General features: G+C 33.5%; 2 protein-coding genes across 3 annotated transcripts in view; one reads left to right on the forward strand and one right to left on the reverse strand.

Annotated features, from left to right (window-relative positions):
- The window catches only part of LOC123536400 (glutamate receptor ionotropic, kainate 2-like), a 28,995-nt gene extending 23,362 nt beyond the window's left edge, over positions 1-5,633 (reverse strand). Inside the window, exon 1 of the mRNA XM_045319566.2 lies at positions 5,490-5,633. Within this exon, the coding sequence (XP_045175501.2) occupies positions 5,490-5,505 (16 nt within the window). The 5' untranslated portion in view covers positions 5,506-5,633. The remainder of the gene's footprint in view (positions 1-5,489) is intronic.
- Positions 5,634-6,001: 368 nt separating this feature from the next.
- Positions 6,002-25,694, forward strand: LOC123536401 (glutamate receptor ionotropic, kainate 3-like). 2 transcript variants are annotated; one of them, XM_053529030.1, is made up of 16 exons: positions 6,002-6,430; positions 7,602-7,757; positions 8,730-8,966; positions 10,272-10,525; positions 11,619-11,672; positions 12,490-12,595; positions 12,846-13,009; positions 16,864-16,986; positions 17,237-17,353; positions 17,769-17,948; positions 18,533-18,667; positions 19,216-19,384; positions 21,126-21,354; positions 22,069-22,377; positions 22,814-23,027; positions 23,558-25,694. In XM_053529030.1, exons 1-15 carry the CDS (start codon positions 6,361-6,363, stop codon positions 23,022-23,024), a joined length of 2,514 nt encoding a protein of 837 aa, XP_053385005.1. In that variant the 5' UTR covers positions 6,002-6,360; the 3' UTR covers positions 23,025-23,027; positions 23,558-25,694. The 2 variants fall into 2 exon arrangements, with proteins under 2 accessions (XP_053385005.1, XP_045175503.2); XM_045319568.2 differs by having other exon boundaries at positions 6,161-6,430; positions 22,814-23,006.
- Positions 25,695-26,825: the final 1,131 nt, after the last annotated feature.

Here is a 26,825-nt window from a genome sequence, read left to right on the forward strand (position 1 = left end):
TAGCATAAAACTTCTGTTCTTGTCACTTTTCGGGGGTGTTTTAACAAGAGAGAAAACGTGTGTTAACAGAGAGATTCTCGCGCTCACGTGCTGTTATAACACCATTTTATATATGCATGTTCCGTGGCAAAGCGTAAACGCATTACGGCCCCAAAACGGACACGAAAAACATACGTTATCCCTACATTATTGATACGAAATTAGATACAATACATGCGATGAATGTAAATATTTGCTTATAATACACGAGGGATGACCCAAAAGGTGTTTTTCATATATACAAAAATACATAAATAAAAACTGTACCATTGGAGTGTAATTTTGTGTTCATCCTACCTATTTCCATACAGAATATTTCAGGATTTGGTTTTGTAAGAATAAAATATCTTTTCACCAACAAAATTGTAAAGGATATATCAAAAGCGCTGCAAAACGTTTCCATACTTGCTGTGCTGATTATCTACAATGTTAAACCAAACAGGACATATAACGGTAAGACATATGCATTTCTTTGGTAAGTCGGTAATGATATGGAACAGCAAATACATTCTGAATATCAAAGGCCTGAAGGGCCTGAGAGTCGGCTAATGATTGATGTACTGGTAGTATAGTCTATCAGTTTCAGTTTGTTTTTAGGTTGTTTTTTTCCCCAACTAAACAGAGATTTTGTTACAACAGATGAAATGAACATTCAATCGATGCCTAGTAAAACTTTGATTGACATTATACAAGTATTTTAACCCAATATATTTCTCTAAAATTGAAGAGTGGTTCGCAAAAATAAAAATGTTGAAAGTACAAACTACAATTTGACAGCTGACACTAAGATTACTGCCCATGCCTATATATATTTTTCCAGTAAACATTTGCCTCCGGCATTACCATAACAGGCAATTATCGGCTGGTGTATATTCGCACATGATAAAATTTGAATATGACAATTTGTATTGAAATTTTACAGCGCGGATTGCCACGTACAATTTGTAACGGATGGACGAAAGAACTGTTCAGATATTTTACAGGTAACGGGCCTGGCGATAACCGTGTCATACATTAGGTATTGTTCAATCATATTATAAGTGATGTGAATTTAAAGTAAACTTACTTGCGTTTAGGGATATGTAAATATTGCCGAGTGTCAATATATAGTGTCATGAATGTTTACACTGACAGGAAAATTGCGCATTCGAAACTAACGGAAGTTACTCGGACTAGCTACCAATTTCGAAAAAGATAACTGATATTAATAAATGCAGTTCTGTTTTAGTTAAAACCATCATTTATTCTATTTCAGACCTTTTAACCCCTTCAAAACTATGTCAGTAAACCCCCAGGTCCATGCACTTTCAATTATCCATTTTGATTCATGTAGACAGACAGGCCCAGACTGGGCTGAAAAATGTTTGAGCCATTAATTTTTTACGTGGTCGGTAGCAGGGTGGGTGTGGGGAGGGGTGTTCCTTCCCGCTTTGAATTGCAGTCAGATTCTGAAATGGGCATTGTGGCAGGTGGTAAAAGGGCAAATGTATCAAACTGTAAAGTGACAATATGGGGGGAGGGTGTGGGAGGATACACTCTCCTGCAAGTAGGGTTTGGGGTATCACCACAAGAAATTTTTGAATATTTAGACCCTTGATACAGCCTTTGGTGCGATTTCTAACTGAAAAATTCATGTTTCAATTTCTAAATATTACCTAGGTTCTTTTTAGTATTACAATATCCAAAGTATGAATGACTGTCACATCATATTTTTACTTTCAGATCATGCCTCAGGACTAGAATATGAGTCTGATATAGATTCTATGTATGTGTTATAAAAATAAATTCTAGAATCATTTCTGTTACAATAATATCTATCATGTCTATTACTTGAATGTTAAAATTTCATAACACAGCTCGATATTTACCCAAAATATTATATCCGGATACGATTACACTTTTCTAAATCTCCAGTTTCAACAATATGTTTTACAAATTGTGATGATACGGAGACAGTTAAGCAGCAATTGGCAGTATCTGACATTGAAGTTTACGGTGAAATTACCTCTTATTTAAATCATTTCATAAACTCTTTTATAAGAGATATTCCAATGCTTTCAGAGTTACCCGACTCAATAAAATATCAGCATATGTTCTGAAACTATATTTTGTCTTTAGCTGGATGTTACGCAAGCTTAGTAAGCCTGCGCAATACATGAAATGCACAGCGCAATAAATTTGTTATTTGCGCAATGATTTTAAAGATTATTTTTTGAAACGGACAGGGTAACAAATGGATTATGTGGCTAATATTAGTTACACAGCTTGTTGGTGACAGGATACGGGATATACGCTGTCGAGGAAATCCATATCAGGCAAGAGCGAAGCTCGAGCCTGATGTGGATTTTCGAGACAGCGTACTACCCTTTACTTACATGCTATAATCTAATATTTTGTAAATTAACAAAGCGGCAGCCATTTATTTTTAATCAAAATTCATATCTGAAATGTACTAGCAGGATATGGAATATATCCTGTCTCCACGTGACGTCTATTGACCAATGGAAATGCAAGAAACTTGTAGGAGGCAAGATAATAAGTTAATATGCAGTTTTAATTTGAATTTATGAACATCATATTTGCTATTTTGTGACAAAGGGCATAAATTAGTCACTATAATCATATGCGCAAATGTATTACCAAATCCGGCAGAATCCGGTTATGCGTGTTTATGCTTAATGAGTTACCGCGGAAGAAAATACGTGGCTTTATTCGAGTATTGCACAATTACACGTCATAAATTTGATAGAGTACATCGTATATTGGTCATAGCAAATGGGATTGACATAACTGAACTTCATCCAATCAATGAACTCTTTGAAATTAGAGACAATCTAATGGAACTACATCACTTCGCTGTGTTGTGAGGCCATTTTATGAGAATGAGAAATCGGGTGATAGCAAGGACTCGTCAAACGCTTTCAGCGTTTAGCCGACTCAATAAAATCAAGCTGGTCATTTAATTCACAGACTGTTTTAAAGAATACAATATTGTTAAATTATGGGAAATGCAACTTCAGCATTAAAAGCCTGGAGATTCTTTTAGTTTCTTGTTCTTTTCAATGGGACACAAACGAAGTAATACACACAAAAAAAACATATTTTCACTCTGAAATGAAATTAATATAATTTGTAAGAAGTACATTTGGAAGCAAAGAATGCAGCCAAGCAAAATAGTAGAAGATTCGTTTTGAGTCAAAAATCGAAGACAAAAACAAAGTTCATTAGCGTCATTAACACGTTGTTAAGTGAAAACTGTTGTTATTTTTTGTTTGCTTTATTTTTCATAATCAAACCAAAGTTTTACCACATATCAAGAATTTCTCGCCTAAAACGCACATTTTGTCAAATGGTTACTGTGCATAATATTATTGAAGAATTGATGTTTTATCTTCGTTAGTGCTGCAGTCACGTTTTTCTCAATGTGTTTTATTTTAAAGACACTGCGCGTTTTATTAAATTTTCGTCAACGCTATAGATGTTTCTAGCACAATGTCCTCTAGTAGGTATCCTGTTTAGACGACAACAGATATTTTTATTGGGTTGAATGAAAATGTATGTCAAGCGTTGTTTTGATTACACATGTAAAATGGGTACATTCATCATGAATGTGCAATGATCCATCTTTCGCTTACATGTGCACACGGATGTAAGTAGTGTAGGGACTTCTCACTGTTAGACACATACATAAATTACGTTGAATTTGTCTACAATGAGTAGGTTTGGAAAAAAGGACTTGTTAACGATTCAATGAACTATCGATTTTTCGATATGGATAGTGGATAGTGACTGTTCACGATTCAAATAAACAATCGAATTTTCGATAAACATAGTGCGAATATTTCAAACTTCTCAATTAAACTGGGAAATTGTTTCACTGTTGTTTTCTTTTTTTCGGGTATGGTAAGCTATGTACACATTTCATTCCTGTCGAAGGCCGGTATTGATTTCATCTTTACGTCTTGTTTAAATCGTTTATATCTGGGGTGAAGGTCATTTAACAACTGATTAATAGCATTCCCCCTCCCATTATTTTCGGCCCCTCCTTTTAGTCTTACATTTTGTCAAAGTTTCCTAGATTATGATTGATATAATTATGACGTAAAATCTGTTCTGTAAAATATATTCTACATAAAAACATATTTTTTTCTTTAAAAACTACTTTTTATTTGCTTTATAGATACCCGATTGTATGTAAAAGTGCAGAATGCATGGACGTTTCGTAGCTTAAAGTGTGCATTGACTAATGCGGCCACGTACCTTTTTTTAAAGACCGTGTATCTTTTTTAAAGATACTTCTTGTTTTTAATGATATACATTTTTGCCTGGTGTAATGCTTGAGAAGCCTGTTTTAAGACATAATATTTGCAATCACAGTGTATTTTATACAGAAACAAGAACACGTTTAGTTCCGTATGAAGGGATTGTTTTCCGCGAGATTACACAGACGATCTGACGTCATAAAAATAATAATAAATAAACAACACACAAACAAAACGGTGCGGTTCGAAGAAAGTCTTTCAAAACGGGTAATAAAATGTTTAAAACAACAACAACATCATCAACAAATTATAAATTGAAACAACAAGATTTTTATTTTATATTGGTAAAGATAAAAATTGTAAAGATATGACTTGGTTATTACTGACTGGTTATTTTAAATATAAATCTGTATTTTCATCATAAAAAAATAAATTTCTCTTGAACGTGAGAGTATACTTTGGCTGTTCAATTTAAGGATTTAAAAGATCGATTTTCCAACATTTATTCTGATTTTCAGGTTATATCGTGTTAAAGTGAACCACAAGGACACGAAAAAAATATATTATGCAAATTAAGATAAATCTACATATGGTAGAAGCGCTTTTATTTAGGTTCGACATTCTCTTAAAACACATTACAACATAGTTCTATTTATTTATTTAGGGTTAGGTTATAGTGCTTTCTGATGGAACCCAGATTGCAGTTCCGCATTGTTTTAGAATAATGTGGCTTGCATCAAATTGTGGTAAACTTTGAATCAACCCAACAGTATAAGGAGAAGTTACTACTTTAGATATTTCAAATGCATGTTCAAGCTAAAGTAAAGAAGTTTGATGCAGAACATTAAAATTTTTATATAAAAAAATAAACAATATAAAATATTCAAATACAAATAACATATTACAGTACAAACGATAATTTTTCTATCAAATTAAGTTAAAAAATATTTAGATATATCTCTCCAAATGAAAATAAATGCGTACATAAGACAAACAAAGCAAAACAAAAATGATTCATTAATTATTTAAATATATGATTGATAATTTTACAAATGAAAATAATACATTTTAATTAGAAATCCTAATTTATTCCTTATAAATAGCATCCCTATCAACATCGGTCTTATCGTCATCAAAGAAGTTGATCTTAAAGCTCATTTACGAAATGAAGAAAAATTCATTTCTTACCTCTATTCATTTTCATCACCCCTGTCGAGAGCAGCTAAATATTCCTGCATTTTAATCATACCCGGTCTAGGTCACTCTCAAACAAAACCAATAATTCTTTTCCCCAATCAAATTTTTCTCCTGTATTCCCGAGTAACAACCAGATTTTAGCAACAATATTAGAGCCAGTACCATCGAAATTTCCACTTACTAATTGACATTGCAACTATGTTGATAGCAATGTATCATAATTCATTTCTCATTGATGAAAAGAAATGTCACAAAGGTCGCCAGTAACGAAAGATACTGTATATAACCCTTGGGAGAGCCAGACAAAGGTCCCGTTGGTTTTTACTCAAGTTTGAGATCCATCGGGGACGCGTATTCGGAAGGCAATATCTAAATTAGTTGCCAAGCTATTGTACAAACACACAGGAAAATGATATTGTCTAATTAAAAGGATACTCTGGAATTTGGCGTTCGTTATTTTATACGAGCTCGTAAAGACGTTTTCGTTTCTATCACTGGAAACAAAGGTATTCCAAACAATTGCGTTTGTCATGATAGAAATGATTTGTCTTTCCATTGTTGACAAATATTGCAAATTTATAGGAAGCTAAGGATATCTTGTCATCGTTAAAACTGGACATACGTAGAAACTAATTAGTGAAATGATTATTTTGATGAAACATGAAAGGGGTGTGTGATATGGAAACTGATCAATAGCTCTAGGCAATTTTATGCGCCATAATATCGGAACTGCTGGAGTCAGCGACACAAATTAAAAGACGCTTTATGATACTGTCTTTCTTTCAGAAAATAAATGAACTGATGTAATATTGCACCTCGACAGAATGGAATTACTCGAATAAGATATTTTAATCAGTCAAAGATGTTACTCGTGCTGGTCGGCGTTGCTTGCTTTGCTTTGGCCTTTTCTGCAGAAACAACACTTAATGCGGGTAAGTATAAATTTTAATTTTGATAATGGTGTATAAACAGTTTATGAAAATATGACTAGGTACAGATCTGTAAGGTTTTTATTACAATTTAAGATTAAACTATCGTGTCACAATTAAACTTTGATACTAATCTCCAAATTTTCAAAACGCCATTTTTAATGTTTATGACATTTCAACCAAGAATATACAATATAATTGTGTTGAATTTTTATCATCTAACAGTGGAATATAAACATGTTATGTTCGTAAAAATGCTATTATGACAAGTTTACGTGCTTATCAATTAGATTTATGTGAAAAACGTATTTGTTGGAACGTAAAACACTGCATTTGTTTAGGCGACAATAAAATAGGCTGTGACTTTTCCATTTTAATACTCGGCAAATATCGCATAAATACTTCCACCGCTTAAAGAATCGATTTTAATGACGTCAGATGCTGTTATTTCTTGTGGTGTCCCAATGCTCAAAGCCGTTCTGGAACAAATTTATTCTGGTCTTTCTAAGATTAGATTGTATTTAATATAATCAGAATGAGTAAATAATTTCATCTGTTTTCCACAATTACAGTAAAGCATTGATTTATATGGTTTAAATTGCTATGTACCTATGTGATCACTCTAATCTACACTTACCTTTTATCTTTTATTCATTATATTGTCCAAAATGCGCTAATTTACATTGATCTAGGCAGAAATTTAATTCCCGTCCCATTTTCTGTTTTATTATATCAAAGTAAAAAAAGTTTGAAAAATTATTTATTTTAAACGTAAACATAATATAAAAGTTGTCAATTGACTGGACTGATTTATATTTGTTTATACCGAAGTTCTGAAAAAGTCTGCCACATATTCCACTGACTGATTTATATTTGTTTATACCGAAGTTCCGAAGAAAGTGCACTGCATGCTCTCTTGTCTGAATTATATTTTCTCAGACCGAAATTCTGAAAAAAGTGTACCACATACTCTACTGACTGAATTATATCTGTTTACACAAAAAAATTGAAAAAGTGTACTGCGTGCTTTTTGTTTATCTGACTTACATTTGTTTGTACTTAAATTCTGAAAAAATGCGTGTTTGGGATGGGAGTAAATCAGGTTACCTGTTAATAACTGCATTTATAAACGCACAGTGTTTTTGTTCTACCATTGTGATCACTCTAATTTCAGTTGTTGTTGGGTATAAAGGCAAAGTAAATATTAATGAATATATTGAGATTGCTGACATACTTGGAGGAAAGGAAGATGGCTTCTGCAAACTTAACTTCACAGCCCTCGAATATGACACAACTGATGGAAAATCTGTGTACGAAAGTCTCAAACAAGGTAATTGTTAATTTCTGTTATACCTGTGTTACAACTTTATTGTAGAAGTCGGAGGCTGAGATCAAAAGACCGCGTTAAAGGTATAACAGTCACAAAAACCAGCATTGTCGTAATTACGGGCGTCAGAATCATAATTATGGGAGGTATTATTGTAATTATGGGCGTCAGAATAGTAATTATGGAGGTAATATCGTAATTACGGGCGTTAGAATCGTAACAACATGACGTTTTTATCGTATTATCGGGCGTCAGAATCGTAATTATGGGATGTATTATCATAACATCGGGCGTCAGAATAATAATTATTGGAGATATTATCCTAATTAAAATCATAGTTACTTTCATATAGAGATAACATCACTAACTAGAAAGATGAATACTATGCAATATATGGACAGTTTCGAAAACATATTATTTTACGTACAGTGTGTTGAATAATTGCAATTAATGATGTATTTATAATTCTATATGATCGCGCTAGAGTTTATTGTCAAACGAAAACAAACAAAACATATTCCAAGTTCAAAAGTATAATTGGCAGACAAGGATATTAACGTTTGTATTAAATCATACAGAATAGTTAATCTCGGGTATTGCACGAGACCTTTGTAGTGTTCAAATATTTAAATGAAAATATAAATCGGAAACAGGCAACATTGGCCATAAGAAACCAAAAGTGTCCAAATTGCTACTTTATGAATATGAAATACAATACAGCTACAATATATCTATTTTTAAATCAAAGCTTTACTGAGTGTCTTACGCAATAGATATCAAACATATTACGCTCTAAACATGGAAAGTTTCGAATCATTTGGCTTTTTCTTTCTTCAAAGTGATAAGCATTGCTAAGTGTTAAACGATACAATTACATTTAGTGCGATCGCTCTTTACTGCGATTTCTTACACGCATATATCAAGAAGTAATTTATTTGCATCAGTTAGACATATAACATTTATATTTTGTTGCAGCTAGAGCAACATTTGAGGACACTCATATAGCAGTTGCAATTGGTCCTCAGATTGACGTGTTTACTTCAACTGATTACGTCATACTACATCAGACACTTTTTGTGACGTCATCGGATGAGCTCATAACAGAAGCCAACCGAACGATGCCAATTTTGCCAGATCCACAATCCCTGTCAAAAGGCATAGCAACTATAGTGAAGTTTCTGAAGTGGCCAAAAGTTGCCTTTTTATCACAGGGTACGAAGCTGCTAAATCAATTACTATTTCTATCCAAAATTTCAAAAGCATGTGATTCAACCATTTGCCAATGCCTTGATAAGAGCCTGTAATTTGAATTATCATTTTTCTAAGTTATCCCATGTTAGATTATAAACGCAAAGGTGAAAGAAATTGCATTAATACATATGTTACTATATACAGTAACAAAAATGAATGTGTTTTCAGCAGGTTATTGCTTTCACGCACTGATTATCACTTATCGGCCCGGGCCGAAAACTCATAATCATAATCCGCCCGGTGAACACGTGCGCGTGAAACCAATAGCTACATGAAACGTCATAATGGTCTGTCACTGGTCTACACGTTAAACCGTTGTTTATCGTAGAATTACAATTCTTTGCTTAAAATTAGTAATAAAACTTGACATGCACATATTTGTTTGGAGCCAGAGTTCCAAGTTTCAACAGTGTTCGAGTATGCGTTGAAAAATAGCATGATTCGCACCAATTTCGACGAAGTTGCGGGTTTCTTCTCGGTGAAAATGCATGACTGCTTTTCATAAACATAGATCGAGATATCTAGCTAGATATCTGTAGATTCTAATAAAATCGCAGTTTTTGTTTTTGTTTTTTTTTTTTTCGTTTTTTTCATGAACTGGCTCAAAGTATGTGTTGTTCCACATTTTTAGAATGGCGATTTGATGCGTTTGATAGATACAATAGATCTACGAATTCACTTGTAGCTCCTGACCGACAAGAAATTCTGTAGATCTAATTATTCTTAATGTGCAAGAATAAGTTTACTGTAATACACACACTTATGACCCCAAATTGCTTCCGGCTACGCACAAACACAAATTTTGAGACAAGAGTACCCCAAACTACTTAGCCATAGAAATCTAGCGACAGGAGTTGTAACTTCTACCTTCCTTTAGTAGTGCAAGAAAACATATGTATTAAAGACATTAATACACGCAAGAGCCTGGCCGGAAGATGATAATCGGCCCGAAATTCATAATGGCCCTCGGGCTAAAGCCCTCGGGCCATTATTCATTTTCGGGGCCGATTATCACTTCCCGGCCCGGCACTGTCATGTATTAACCTCTAATTGTTATGTTCTGTACTGCGCTGATGATATGGTAATTATACAATTCCATCTGAATTTAACACGAATCTCCAAGAATACACCAACACAGCTGGTACATTATTAATCAGTAGCTTCAAACATATATACTTTATTATTAATACTATTTATTAATAATCTATTTTCACTTTTTATGCTCGCTTTGATCTTACTAATATGTGAATATATTTTATCTGTTAGATGATTTTTCGCCAGTGCTGGCGCTCGGAGGGATGGGTATATTTGTATCCCCCATACGTTTACCATCAAACCTGTCGTCCAGCCATGCCGATAGAAACGGCAAGTTTAAGAACGGTACGAGGAATGGAAACGGACACAGAGAATATGAGAATCCCCAGCTGCAGCAAACGCTGACCACCCTGAGAGAGTCACAAATGGACACATTCATTCTCCACTCTATGAAGAAAGATGTTGTGAAAACAGTTCTGTTAGCGGTTAATATATGTCTTAGCTCTTTCTATACTTATGATCAACAAATTTATAATTTTTGCAATGTTTGGCTTTCGGTATTTAAGTGATGTATAACGACAGTTGGTATTTTTGTACTTACGTTTCTACTGCAATGGCAATGTTAAATCTACATGTCTCACCCAATGTACTCGCATTGCTATGACGCCACATAAAGACCATGAATGTATAGTTACAAAGCTCAATTGGCTACGATTATCTACATACGACACGATCTCAAACGAAAGAGATGTATGTGTATTTTACCGAACGTTAGCCATAGAATACGTACGTTCTGACGTTACGTTAGAAAGTTATGTAACAAAGGGCAGTGATTATTAAATTTTAAAGGATGCATTCATACATTGGTATTTTCAGATCATTTGTAAATTAGCATTTTGCGTTTATTGTTTCGCATTTCTCAGTTAAGAGTTAGCATTTATCGTTTGACAATTACCGGCTTATTGTCATTATATGACATTCAGCATTAGGATAATAGCATTTTCATTAACTATTTGATATTTAGCGTTTGGCAATTAGGATGGTGCACTGGCCTTCCTTAGGTATGCAGCGTTTGCTTAAGTGTTTGGCGTTAAGCACTGACTTTTTGGCATCTAGCTTTTGGCTATTAGCATGGCGCGCCGGCCTTCCATATATGCTCAACTGATGAAGGATGTGTCAAGATATATTATTACAGAAGTTCTCTATTGTTCTGTTATTCCTTGAAAAAATATGTTTTCACCCTTTCACATTTATTGTTGTTACAATTTAATGAAGTATATATTTACGAATGCGTTTAATTGACATATATGATTGTGTTAATGATGAAGAACTCTGCATTCCTCGTGAAAAAAAAAGTAAAAATATGCCTGAGATATTCAAAGCTTCAATATTTATTAATAGTGACGCAGTTATGTAACATAAAGATGAGATTATTCTTTCTGGACTTAATGGACAAAGATATATGCTATAACTTTCTAGCAGTTGATTCATAATCTACTACGTCATGTTCAGTTGCATGTATATCTCGTGTAACTTAAATTTGGTCAACACCATAATCTGTTTGAAATTGCTTTTTAGGCGCAAAAGCTTCATCTTCTTCACCATTCCATTAGATGGCTTATCACATATTTGGTGAGTATATTGTTTACTCTTAAGAGCTGTATAAATTATGTAATTATTTGAGTACATTTAAGGTTATTGACTCGAAATGACGATCGGTTATATAATCGGAATTCGTCGGACAGAAATATCGCACAAAGCACTAACGGCTTTCCATAAAAATCGGAAAAAAAAACGATATAACATGCGAAGAATACTCAGTTTGCCTATTGTCATTACGGGTTTACATGCCATGTCTTTTTGTTTCAATTACGTGTGTTAGAGATTCACCTGGAGGGGATTACTTTTATTTACACTGTCCAATGTCTTTGGAACATGGTGAGGGTAAGAGTGAGGTTGGATGCGCACCATAAACCGGTTTAAGCTCCCCAGTGGTGTTTTTGCGCCACTGACCGTTCCAAGGCGGTGCCCCACTGTGTTCCTTCGTTTTGTCCTCGTGTGTTGGCTTTGTGTGCGAGTGTGTGTGTGTGTGTGTGTGTGTGTGTGTGTGTTTGGGGAGGCTGCGTTTTTGGTACGTGGCATTCCCTGTTTGATATTTGTCTTTGTTTTTTATCATAAGCTTAATTGGATTGTTCATATGTACATAAATTCATAATTTCAAATGTCATCGCTTCAATAAGGCAGAAAATTGCCATACAGTGGACTTGGGCTTCGTAAGTGTGTCTGTACTAAAGTCCACATAATACATCATATCTAATGCCCAAGGTATTAATGATCATGACTAGCAAGCAGTCTGAAGCCTGTTTCAATTACACATATATTTTCTCAATCTTAACCTATATTTTCGAGTCATACGGAACAAATGTTTTCATATTGTATTTGGTTTTAGGATTTTGAAGACATATCTTGGGACATCAAAGGGATGGCAAAGATCTATGGATTGCAGCTTCTGAATCGTGACAATGAAGACAATGACAAATTGAAGCAACTAAATGGTGTGTATATATAAGACCACCAATTTTAAACAAATTAAGGAGTTATTATTAACAAAAGAACACCAATCGCGCATAACAAAATGCATGCTCTAGTGCAAGACGCAAATGAATTTCCTACTAGTAAGTAAACAATACTCAACTTCAAGACAGATATAATCTAGCAACTAAAGCAGTTTGAAATTTCTTCTTTCTGACATGAAAATGTAAAAAATCAGTGTAACTAACATGAGATTTTATATTTGTTTTCAAGATGTTTTCAATGGCAACAAGTCAAGACTTGAACAGGGTCTGATGGGTGACGTAGTTGGTATATTACGTCATTACCTTCAGACGCATGTGCAAGATTGTAGTATAGAACCTGCAACTAATTCCAGCATGACGGCTGAAGACTTCAGAAAGGTCTTGAGGAATGCTGTGAGTTCTTATATTATTTAAGAAATTGTCTATGTCTCGTTTTCGCGATTTTGTCATATATTTGGTTTTAAGCAGAATACATATTGCTCGCATCCATATCAGAAAAGTAATAATTTAGTTTTAAATAATGTAATATTTAGAAGACATGGTTACAGAAATATTTAGAATCCAAGAAGCTTTAAAAACTATTTGAAATATTATAAACTTTTCAAACCATTAGTATGCAAAAAGGATTAAAGATACTTGAAAGACATGACTGCTGATCTTGTGTAAATGTAGTATAGAACCTGCTACTAATTCAAGCATGACGGCTGAAGACTTTAGGAAGGTCTTAAGGAATGCTGTGAGTTCTTATATCATTTAAGAAATTGTCTATGTCTCGTTTTCGCGATTTTGTCATATATTTGATTTTAAGCAGAATACATATTGCTCGCATCCATATCAGAAAAGTAATAAATTAGTCTTAAGTAATTCAATATTTAGAAGACATGGTTACAGAATTTTTTAGAATCTAAGAAGCTTTAAAAACTCTGAAATATAAGAAACTATTTCAGATCATTAGTATGCAAAAAGGATTAAAAATACTTGAAAGACATGACTGCAAATCTTGTGTAAATGTCACAACATTAATTTTACCTGCATCAATGCTCAAGGGTCAAGCATATAATAAAAGACTTTTGTAAATCACAATGTTACGTTTCGAAATACATTGGTGGTAAACATAGCTGTACAGAAGTTTTAACAATAGCTACAGGAGGAGTAAATACAATCGGATATATTCAAATGGCTGTGTCTTGTAACTAACACACTTGGGAATATGATCTATTTGGCATCTGGCTAATAATTTGTATATATTTGCATCTGCTTATGAGAAATGCAATTGATGTGTTTATTAATATGCCTTTGCAATAGATTAAACATGCATTAAGATAATTGCTAGAGCACATTATACTTTGGGAATATGTTTATTTCCAGTATTTTACATGCTGCTAGCGAATGGTGTACTTTGAGAATATTTTTATTTCCAGTATTACACATGTTGCTGGCGCATAATGTATTTTGTTTACATGTTGTTGGGGGCATAGCATACCTTTTTGAGAATATGTTTATTTCCGGCATAATACCGGTATAATACATGTTGCTGACGCATAGTGTGCATTTAAAGTATGTTTATTTCCAGATGTATACAGTCATGTTGCTGGCGCGTAGTGTATTTCAGAATATGTTTATTTCAGAATCATACATGTATGCAATGAGTAATATTAAAATTGAACAGATAATTAAACAATCTATATATTTTAAATTTGCATTTCCAAATTCAGTTAACTGCTGTCAAACCATTACAATTGTGCGTGTTATTACACTTCTTACGTCTTGCCTTACTTAGTTTGATGAAGATAAACCCGTTTCCTTGATTAAAAGCCTCTTTTGTCAACAAGTTATCGTAGAAAATTAAACTGAAAATATTTGTAAATGGCCTTTTATAGCTATGCAGACGTGATTTCACAGCAACATGTAGTAACTTATCCGAAATCAATCTGCTTGATGTAGACCCTTTGCAAGAAAATTCATTCTGAATCTTATTGTATCTTTTTCTTTGATTTGTTTTGTGCAAACATTTAACAAACATTTAAACATAGTTTGTATATTATTAAAGACCCATGACGTAAGTATGCATGGCGATATTTTACACATGAAAGTTGATCGCATAAATGTGCATACAGGGAGCATTATGTTCTTTCTCATATCAAATATTTATATGCTAAATTAACAAACGTTGCTTGCCTTTTAACGATAAATTGTTTTATATTATCCGCATTTCCTACAACACTAAATATATCCGACTGCTACCTATTACATACGTTATTAGTTTTGGCATAGTGATCATTCTGTTAGGATGCACGATCTAGGGAGTAAGTTAAGGTATATAATATAGCCAAGGTTTGCCAAAGACATGATAGTCGCAAAATAACGAATTTCGATTGATCACAGCTTTTATTAAAAAAGTTTTGTCTTCATTAAGTTGAAATTGTGTACTAAAATCTATGCTAAACATTTACGTAGCATTTTATCAGGAAATTATTTTCAAAATTCTCTGTGGGTATACCACTTTTAGTGGCTTCTTTCCTTAAAATATTGTTCCGCTTTTACAAAGACCCCTTCCTTTCTTTAATTCTTGTTTTAGTCCTGACACCAAAAGACGATGTTTCTACTTTTTTTTTTTGAAAATTTTCTAAATGAGATTTTCCGCCCATGGAGTTTTGTTTCATTAATGCTTATGAAGAATGTGATTTGTAATGTGTTTATACCTTTAGCACTGGATCTGATTATTAAACTGTGCCTCAGAATGGAACATTTTCATTGGTTTTAAGTCTTAGATCAGTATCAAATAATCAGACGGGCTTTAAAAACTCAGTTTAACCTTTAGCCTGTTGAATCTGCCTTTGCGATTAGCGAAGGCCAAGATGTGCAGGCTCATCTTGGTCTGCATTTTCGCTATTCATTTAGTAAATTTTCACTGAACAACCCTTCGAAAGGTAAATGGTACTGCCCAAATTGAATGAAAGACCAGTCCATTTTAGAAATTTAGCAGAAAAAGAGGTTAACAACTGTGGACGCAGATCTCTCTTCGGGAGAACAGGATCAGAAGCCATCATGCCATTATTAACTGTTATTGTGTTTCTTTTCAAGTTTAGTGCATGCTATCTTTTTAATGTTATAATATCGATGCGTGTTGCTTAATAATCTGATAATATAGAGATATTTCTCATTTCCAATAATGCGTAAAAAGTTGTAAACAGCAGTCCCTGATACAGATTACAATAACGAGATGAGATCAAATTATGGTTATGCATGGAAAACTAATTTACTGATTGCGGAAAATAAGTAATTTTTTATGAAATATGCACCCAATATTGATATTATATTTTTGGAATGTACTTCATAAAGGCTTTTTAAATTCTTTTAAATGGATATTTTCTTGAAAGAATTAAATATATCTTGTATCTAAATTTGTTGTAATACCATGTATTATTTGATTTGATTGAGTGTGCATGTTTTCTTTGCATAGTTAAAAGAAAGAAAATTATATTTTAATATGTTTGTTTTGTTTAGAACATTGTTTATAACTACATTTTGATAAGCATTTGCATGTTATTTTCCACCACTTGCAATATTCAATGTATACAACCTTTGCAACGTTTTGCAATAATTCGTATAGCCAACATTTGTAATTTTCCAATGTAGAAAAATATGGCGCGGGATATATTTCTATACCAGTAAATTAGCAGGTATTTCGTTTCGTTCATCTGCATTTATAAACACATTTTACTGGTTGCAGGGTTTTTCAAATATATACGAGGGACGTTCACAAAGAACACAGACTGATGCCAAAATCTCGAGACTGCCATTTGTTTAGTTTAAGTAAATAATTCGTATTAAGACCAACGCCAGCGACGTCTTCATAGCGTCAGCTTTGTTAACACCATTTTCCATAATCAATTTAATGAGCTTGGTTTTGAGATACTTGCCCATGGTTAAAGAGATCCATACTATTTCAAGCTGATTTTTAAGCCATTATTCGGATATATTAAACGTCTCAAACGTTTTCATATCGAATGCAGGCTTTGTTATTCTTTATCCGGATAAATGACGTTACGCTATACCTCCCTGTTTGTCAAACGTGCAGAATTATCAAACGTTTTAGAAGAAATTGCATTCTTAAACTAGTTGTTAACATTTAGCTAAATTGTGTTTCCGTCTACATTTAGTTTTTTTCTTGTAATATAAATAAATTTTGATACATTTTATACATATTCGCATATGATATTTACTCAACTTTCTCTTTGAACAAGGTAACGCCATACAGTGGAGCACTGGGAGAATATATCTGGCCAAAAGTGAGTCTGCAAGAGACGTCAAACATAAGAAAAGATTATTCCATTCCTATTTATAGGTATATCAACAAAGTGGAGAGGGTAAGTCTTTTTTAGACAATCTCAGACTACGAAATGCATTTACACAATATCCAATGGCAACATTAAATGCTAAAATAGTAAAAAAAAAACTTACATAAAAAATGTTATTTCTGGCTGGCGACATAAGACTTCATTAAATGATCTTACATGGAAACAATCAGTCATTCTGTCTTCTCATGAAATATTAGCAGAATTTGCTTGTACCTTATATGAACTGAAATTGCCGGTACATAAATATATGCTTGTACAGTTTGCTCAAGTAACATTTGGAAAGAAAGAACCAAAAGTAGTCGCATTTATGGGTCGGGAAGAGCCGCATGTTGAGGATCCATTCAAGGGTAAAAAGTTTGATGTCATTGCTAAACAGGCAAGTATGAAACTAATTTATGATCTTAAAGTGGCATTACGCGCATCTTACTGTACATAGTGTGTTTTGGTGAATGTTTTATAAAAGCATTTTTGGTTGCTGTACATTTTAATGTGTTAAATTAACGATAATGCCGCATAAGTATTTGAAGTTGATGCTTTAGAAACAAAAATATCGGACTAATAAAATAATAGCTCTTTTCTTCAATCGTCTACGCAGTGATCTCCCTTACCTATAGGTAGAGATTTCAGAAGTTGAAGGGAAGCAACTCCTGCGTGCAATTTGACTTTTCTTAAAAAGACTTTCGCAGTCAAAATAAGAAAAGTCATATTTGGAAAATTATTATTTGTTACTGGTAATTTGGTATATTGGGTTAAAAGCTATAATTTGCGGCTCAATTTCTTTTTACTAATAGGATGAACCGTTTGTTATGAAGAACGGTGACACATACGAAGGGTTTTGTGTAGATGTCCTTAAAGAACTATCAAAAAGTCTAAAGTTTGACTATGAAATATTTGAACTAGAAGGTTCAACTTTAAACCAAAATGGAAAATCTACTGTATGGGATGACGTAATTACGCAGCTTAAAGTTGGGGTGAGTAATATTTCTTACATATTCCATTTTTAAACATTATTCTCATAAATAGAGCTATGTGATATATCATTGTTTATTATTATTATTATTATACCAGATTTATAAAGCGCCTTTTTCATGATCAATTTCACGTTCAAAGGCGCTTTACATAGTTCAATGCAGCCACACAGGGCGCATAATTCATCCTCTACTAGTACAGACACAGAGCGATCTGACCAGAGGGACAGAGTGGGACAAAGCCCCCACGACAGAGAGATCAGAAATCAGATACAGGCTTGTCCGGCTAACTTAGCCTAGCTAGTTGCGAACAGACAGCCTGGTTCTTTAACGTGCCCAGTGTAAAGCACTGATACACGCAAGGATTGCCTGGGTGCCTGACCAGTACACCTCTAGTTGGGTGGGAAACACTGAAAGCGAATCTGAAAATTCCCGAGTAGCTGCCGGGGATCGAACCCCCGACCTCAGGATTGGAAGGCCAATGTGCAAACCACTGAGCTATCCGTTTATAAAAGAGATGAGCATGTATATCTTTATTTTGCAAGCTCTGAATGAGTACTTTAATAATCTTACTTAAATATTTTCAGAATGCTTCAATGGCAATAGGAGCCTTCGCAGTAACCGCAGAACGAGAGGCCAGAATATCATTTTCTTATACTATAATATCTTCGGCTGTCAGTTTGCTTATGAAAAGGCCACCAGATACAACAAATTACTTTCAGGTAATGTAATCTGTTACCATTTGTCGTTTAGTGAGTCAGCGATGGCATGTTCCACAATACATTCAATTAATTGAAATATGATCCGTTTTCAGTTGTCTTTTAGTTTACCAGTGACGGTATATTGCTCAGTACTAAAAGGTAATATACTCTGTTTCGAGTTTATTTCACGGTATGTTCCAAAATAATCAGACGAAATGTACTCTGTTTCTAGTTGTCTTTTAGTGTGTCAGTGATGTTATGTTCCAAAATAATCAGACGAAATGTACTCTGTTTCCAGTTGTCTTTTAGTGTGTCAGTGATGTTATGTTCCATTATGCTAAGACGTCAATGTTAACCAAATTTCACCATAATGTAAATCACACGACCACTAATACAGCCAAAGTTGAGATTCCAATGGATCGAGCGTTTTATCCGAAGATAACCGAAATTCATCTTAAGTTGATATTTTGTGCACTTGCTTTCAAAATGTCTTCGGAATAGCCGGAATTTGAAATAAGCGAGTTCAAGATATCAAGCTTCAATTGTATCTATATTTATAATTTTTTCAGTTTCTAGGGCCTTTTTCTCCGTTGCTATGGATGATGATCGTTGTATTCTTCCTCACAGTTGGTCTTGGTCTTTATTTTATGGCTAGATTTGATTCTACACAGGAAGAGACGACACAGAAATTTGACCTCAAAGAAAGTATGTGGTACTCGCTTACTGTCCTACTGCAAGGTATGTTTTGCTACATTTCCTATAAATAACAGGCGTTTTGCCAGTGCCGCGAAATGTTTCACAGCGATAAGGCAATCTGACCTCGTACGTTTGATTGTTTATGAACAGTCAATGATTTGCTGGCCAAAAAGCCCTGGGCAATTTTCAGCGAATCACATTCAAAATGTTTCTGTTTAATTATTGCATCTGAAAAATATGGCCTTTTAGACAAGTGAAATATTTAGAAATTGCAAGAATCGTATTATCAATTTATATTATATATTTTGTTCGATTGATTTTATGTAAAACATCATCTGGGCATTGCAAGCACACGTTCCCAGCCTATCAGATTCCTACCCACTCTACTTTGAACTTCAAAATGATGACTGAAAAACTGTTGAAAAAACGTTAACCCTGAACACACATACACTCAAAATAATGTAAAAGTTGTTTTGCATAATTATGGTACCTTCTAAAAAAATCCTCGTACGCTTTATGAGTATGTAGAAAAGGGCTAGCCTTTTTACCTCTCAGATTTTTTATTTTTTAAATGCATGCCAAATGACATCACAAAACCTGAAAATTAAATAATTCATCATCTACATCATTGTGAATCAATGGGGCGAAAACTATGGGTTTCAAACTTCTTTTAATGTCGCAACTTAACTAATATAAGACCATTCTTTAAATTCTTCAAAATGCTGTATTGTGATGGAAGTTGTAACCTTAGATTTCATGAAAATTCACGGACAAATCTCGACTTAGGGGATATATCTTACTTTTTATTTTCATTTCATTGAAGTCTGATACTACGCCCAACTCAGCCGCGCCCGAAAACAGTAGTAATCATTTGTAATTTACATCCATGTGCATACGAGGCATTTAGCAATATGTAAAATTAGGCTCGATTTGGCCATCAAAATTCTTTCCGGATATTCATGATAGAACAAGCACAAGAAAATAAAAAGATCTCTCCGCATACATGCTTTGTTTTCAAATGTCAATTTGTGTTATTTTTTATAAAAAAACCCCCAACAAATAGTGTTCGAACGAGCATTTACAATGTAAGGTATACAAATAGCAACTTTGGCTTGACAATTGTAATACATGTGTAGTCTCCCTTAGCGCTTGTTAAAGTGATGAAGCGTGTAAGAAACTGTTGAAACATTTCATTCATATGTGCAGTTTAGATTTACATGTAAACATTTTTACCGCCTTTATTAGATATATCCGATATTTCTTGTAATTTAATTCTAAGTGTGTAGTAGGGTAAAAAAGTTTCCAATAAGAAAATTTGCTCAAACTGTGTATATGAAAACAGTTTCATGTTAGAAACAGAAAAATGCAAAAACAATCATAGGTCACAGTGCTTGTTTATGTGTTATCTGTCCTTAAAACTGGATGTTTCTTCAAATTTGCATATTCAAGGGCAGAAAACTCATAAACAAGCATGGTGACCCTCGATTTTATCGTCATAATTCCGTTTCTAACATGACACTGTGTTCATATACAAAGTTTGCACAGATTCTGTTACTGGGAAGTTTTCACCCAAAACTGCAGTATACGTCCTTTAGCGCCAGAGGCGGATATTTTTACTTAAAAAACGCAGGGTTTGAGACAAATAAAACGTGTCATCATATTAAAGTTAAAGTTACAAGAAAGTTATACCACCTGTTGATGCCTTTTTTGCCTTCCATTCATTTTCTCACTACATGTTTGCACGGAAAGTATGCTATGTAATGTTGTTGTACAACATTTACAGGTTCTGCCGAATACTCTCCACAGACAACATCAATGCGTACTATTGTTGCGTTCTTCTGGTTCTGCACTCTAGTTATCAATGCTGCTTACACGGCCAACCTTGCTGCATTTCTCACTCTGCAGCAAATTGATAACAGAATAAAAACAGTTGACTCATTAGCCAGACAGTCCAACGTCAAGTATGGAATATTAAATAACAGTGATTTGATGCAATTCTTCAGACAGTCTAGGTAAGTATTAAATCTATAAAATCCCTTTGAAGCATAGAATAATACAAAACAGGATCAGAATGAAACGTGCAACACCACGTGAAATCTTATCTATCTTGATACATAACTAATATATTTCCCGCTCCAAAACTGGTTCAAGTTTAAAACTAGGGTGACATTCCGATGGTATTTTGGTGATGTTCTGGTGAAGTATGACTGGATCCAATTATTTGAATCTCCTAATTAGTATATCCCGCATCTGCTGGTCATATATTTAGTTCATCAGACTTAACCTGTTCTGTAAACTCAGGTCTATTACGTCATTGGACTTATCAGGAAATGTCATAGTATTCAAATCAGTAAAAGGCCACGAATAATATCGATACAGCTAATAATATGTTCAGCGTTAAAATATAAATTTCATTGAAAAGGTACATTTGCTGTCAAAAATCAACAACAAAAACATACAGAACGATATATTTTTCGAAATGTGCCGTTCGAACGATTGAAAACTTGTTTTCCTTTGGATACATAGGAAGACACAAACAACGTCACTTGATAACAGATATTCAAAAACTTTTAAAACGAAAAATAAGTACTAACAATTCGATAAAAAGTCTTAAGCACACAAGCATAAAAACATATAAATTTCATGTCGCATACACTAAATTAAAAGAAAAGCGTTTTCAGAAAGACAAGTACTTTTTTTTATTAAACTATGTTTTTCTTTTACAGAGATGACCCTTACGAACGTATGTGGACGTTTATGAAAATGTATGAAGAAATATCTCTTCTTCCAACAAGGAAAATGGGTCTAGATTATGTTCAAAATGGAGTCGGTAAAGATGAATACATATATCTAGATGATGGCGTTATAAACAACTACAATGCGCAGAGGAATTGTGAGCTGGAGTCTGTTGAAGAGAACTTTGGAGTCAAGCACTTCAGTATCGGATTCCCAAAGGGAGCACCATATCGCAGCGACATAAACAGAGCACTCTTAGAGCTTAAAGAGAATGGAATCCTTGATCGTCTTAGAAACAAGTAACCATATGCTAATGTTTTGAGATGATTAACTCAATTGAATACATTTTTATTTAATCACTGCATACTGACTTGGCCTGAAATGAAGAAAAACATTCTGCAATACCTAAAAATATGATATATACTATTTTAACAGTTTTATTATAAACATCTTCACTCAGCTAGAGATTCGCAAATATTTGAGCCCGCACGCTTAAAACGGATCGCGGGGTTTCGAGTTCTCCGTGAGGGTTTCATAAAAACATTTCGTTCTCCACTTCTGAATCATTTGAAGAAGTTGGCAGTGGGTTAGTACTGGTATAGAATCCAGGAAACTTGGCTGGGTGAACTTTCCGCCGTTACATATCTGAAATACTGTTGAAAAAAAACAGCGCTTTACCCAAACAAATAAACACGTAAATTATTAAAAACGATTTTTCAATTTTGTCTCCCGCAGGTGGTGGAACAGCCAATCCAACTGTACTGTTAAGACATCAGTAGCAAGTTCAAAGATCAATACAGCATCAGAACTGGACATTTCCAACATGTTTGGCGTATTTATTGTTCTAATTGCGTTTGCCGTTTTGGCTGTGTTATATGAGATTGGCCTGTTCATCTTCAAAGTCGTCCGAGAGAGAAAAAAGAAAAAGGTTGTTATAGTTATTTAGAAAGTAAGATATCATAATAACAAACGTTATGTTTTCCATAATCAATCACATTTTGTGCACTGTAAGGTTTTAATTAATACATTTGTAATTAGAATGCAGACAGAAAAATTCAGAATTCTTACATTAATACGCTTACAACAAAAAAAAGTTTTATCTAATAAATGCTACATACACATTTGTCATTGGAATGTAGAGATTAAAAATATCAGTAGCCTTGCACAAGGACAGCTTTCATCCAATAGGTTTTTATCATATGTGTCTACATGTTCGTTCTTTGAGTTAAGAAACCATAGATGGTAGTATATTACTCTGTTTCTTACGCTACAATGTACAAGAAAAGCAATTGTATAATTCTCTTATTATGAGCTTAGGCGTATATTACATATAGAAAGTTTTTCCTATCTGACATTTGCAAAATGTTTTTATTGTTTTTAGGTCTATGTGTATCACCGCAGTGAAAGCTTATATTTCACTAAACTTTATACTGTTTATTTATGTATTGTCTTTATATAATGTATATATATATTATGCAGACAGAAGAATCCGACATTGAGGAAAAACCTAACGGAAATAACGTGAAGTTCGGTGATGCCACTTATGTTGATGCCGATTAAAGGAAGACAAGTTAGATGAAATGTAGATGATGCTGTAAAAAGTGCTTGTAGAATACAGAAAAAAAATGAGAAAGGACATAGTCTAGAAGAAGGACGGTTTATATCCTATTTTCTCAGAATGGATATTGTAGAAAAACAATGCTTAAGCTGGAAATAGAATTAGAGGAAATAAATATAGACCGCAAATATTCATGTTGTTGTAGAATTACGAGAAATGTTAAATACAACAAGATGTAGTTGTCGAAACAGATAAAGAATTCACGTCTTTTTTTAAGAAGTCTTAACTTTAAAGTATTATTTGTACAAAATTGATGGAGAAAAGGCGGCTAAATGTTTAATTTTTAATCTGTATTTATTCATAGTTTTTTCTGGTGCAGAAATAAATAAAATTGGTACACGGAATGATGGTGTAGTGAAGGCAAATAGAGAATACGCAATTTACATGCATTTTGTGCATATGTTTTCTATATGTTTTCATATCTTTTCTGTTGAAGAACCTTTTCTGCTTGTACAATGGAGTACCGTGTGGTAGAAATTTTATTGATTGCACATTGAAGTACTGTGCGGTAGAAACTTTTATCACTTGTTCATTGAAGTACATTGCGGTAGGAGGAAATTAAAAATCGCTTATTTGTATACTTAATTCTCTGATTTCTATGCTGCTGGCGACATTTAAATTAAATTTTAAAGATTGATAATGCTATGTAGTGTACAGATTATTTACTAAGAATTTTTCTTCTCAAATAATCAAATCTTTTAGGTAACATTATATCTTGCGAGGAGAGATTTACCAAGCTTTGTGTCAATTTGAAACAGCAGGTGAATTTGAAGTAAATAAGACGGCAACATATTTGTTTTCCTATTTTACTTGCTGTTTCATCGAACATTTTTATTTTCACAGATATATCTAAAAACTACACGCATGGTTTAAAGTACTGATCAACAGATCAAAATACTGTTTTGCCACACGTACCCTGTCATTGAAGGTATATCTTTGAAGTTAAGATTGTGATTTACAATTTGAGGGGTTACATTGCCGATTCGGTGCATTGGTTAGGGCAGGGTGACGGTATCAATTCGGAGTAAAATTATATATTTACAGAGCAAATGTTTTCTATACGTTGCATATGAAAAAATATATGGTACTGGGTGATTACTTTGAGCTTTCACAAAACTTATCCGTATAGGACTCAACGTAAATGAGGACCTCACATGATATTTAAAGCCTTAGTAATTCGGGTTACTATGACCTAAGATATCACTGGTTAATTCTTTTCAGCTTGCACAAAACTCATCAAAAGAAATGTCCGTTTTTGATATTAATTCGGTTTAAAAGCCGCGATTGATTCCTTGAAAATAAATATAAGTAACGAGAACACGTTAAAATTGTCAACTCAAAAACTTCGAATTATACTAATATTGAATTCCGATATTTAGAATGGGGTGTAGAACATAATATGTCTAGCCAACCAAATGTATTCGCCAGACTCTTAACGCAGTTCACCGTGAAATGAAGTTATCTGAATATAATTAAATAGTTCTTGATAATTTCTTGTACTAATTTCTTACCTTGCTGTTTTGACTTAGCAAACGTCTACTGTAGTTAGTATCCATATCCGACTTATTCTAGAATAATACTGAAACCCAGCGAAAGAAGCAAAACTACTGCCAGTTTGATTGTTTTGATTCATATTGGATCTACTTGATTTTTTTCGTTTTCACTGTATGTGATAGCCACCATACACTTGTTGCTGTTGTTTACTCGTAGTAAATGTGCAGTGTAAACGATCACTTTACTTTGCAGCCTGATATCAATGTAATAAAGACATACTTGCCGGACAGACGAACATTATGAAAAACAGATAAAGGGACGTCGTGATGATAAGAGTGTTTTCAATGAAATAGACAATGACGTTATGATTCCATACTGCGATTTTGTAAAAATATTTCATCTATGCTTTTAATTGTCAGCTTTATATATATTCCAGTTACTTATATCGGACCACTTTCAGCATGTTCTTATATTTGTTTATTAAATAAATACTTTGAAATATTATTGATTTTTTTCAATAGTGTTTAAAATATTGTTTCAGCCTCTCCAAACTTCGTGACAATTGTTTTGAAATGCCTAATGACAACACAAATATATATCAAGAGAATAATGCATGTTTATTTAATGTAAATATCTGATTTATTGAATAACAATAGTATCAAATGACGGACTTAGTCTAGATTTACAGAACATTAAAAGCGTTTAATCGAATGCCTTTATTTACCATACCAATACGTATCTGGCGGGAATATAATTTATTTACACTGTCCTAAAGCTTTGGAACATGTTGGAGATAAAAAGTGAGGGTTTGCGCGCAATGAACCAGTGAAAAAGTGACATATAGTAGACCAAAGTTACCAGGTTTAATTCTGGTAAATGTTTACTGTTAAAAACAAAATGGTGGTAAAATCTATTTCACATTATTTCACATTTTTTCATATTATGCTTCTTTCATATTTTGTTACAATACATGTTATAGCAGGGGTCTTAACGTTTAATGTAATCATTCATTTATGGAGTCATTATTAGTTTTGTTTCACGGATAAATAAACAGGCTACTGTCTTTTGATATTAATGCTATCAGCTCGAGGTTGATATGGGCTGGAAGGGGTGAGATTAGTCGAACCCCTTCCGGCCATATCTGCAGAGCCAGATAACAATATTGTGAGGTAATAAACTCTATAAATCACAAGCAAATCCGGTCTTACTGGATTTGTTGATGAAAGGTTTTTAAAAGGCCACCGTATAAAGCGGAACTCTTTTGTATACACCACAGTAAATGAATATTATAATCCCAATGGACCAGAAACTATAATAACACTTGCATTAACTGACTGTTGTTGTCATAAATAGATACTATTAGATAGACAGAGGGACGGACGGAAGAAGAAGAAGAAGAAGAAGAAGAGAGAGAGAGAGAGAGAGAGATTAATCAATCACGCCTATCATATATGAGTTACATCCGTAAATAATCTGAGCTAAACGTAATTAAACTGACATGAATTGCTTGGAACACCCAGAAACGTCTGTAAACTTGTAATAACAATATATCAGAAGATCATTTGCAAGGATAATAAAATCTGTTAGAAGATCCATTAGAAGCACAGAATACAACCAAGCAAAATAATAGCAGAC

Source organism: Mercenaria mercenaria, chromosome 17, assembly GCF_021730395.1.
Source record: "Mercenaria mercenaria strain notata chromosome 17, MADL_Memer_1, whole genome shotgun sequence".
NCBI lineage: Eukaryota > Metazoa > Mollusca > Bivalvia > Venerida > Veneridae > Mercenaria > Mercenaria mercenaria.

What these genes read in the sequence shown, in the direction of transcription:
- LOC123536401 (XM_045319568.2), top strand. Translation starts at nt 6,361, where the DNA reads ATGTTACTCGTGCTGGTCGGCGTTGCTTGCTTTGCTTTGGCCTTTTCT. An exon ending in TGAAAACAGTTCTGTTAGCG is followed by an intron (nt 10,526 to 11,618) that starts GTTAATATATGT and finishes ATTGCTTTTTAG; the next exon opens with GCGCAAAAGCTTCATCTTCT. An exon ending in TTACGCAGCTTAAAGTTGGG is followed by an intron (nt 17,949 to 18,532) that starts GTGAGTAATATT and finishes AAATATTTTCAG; the next exon opens with AATGCTTCAATGGCAATAGG.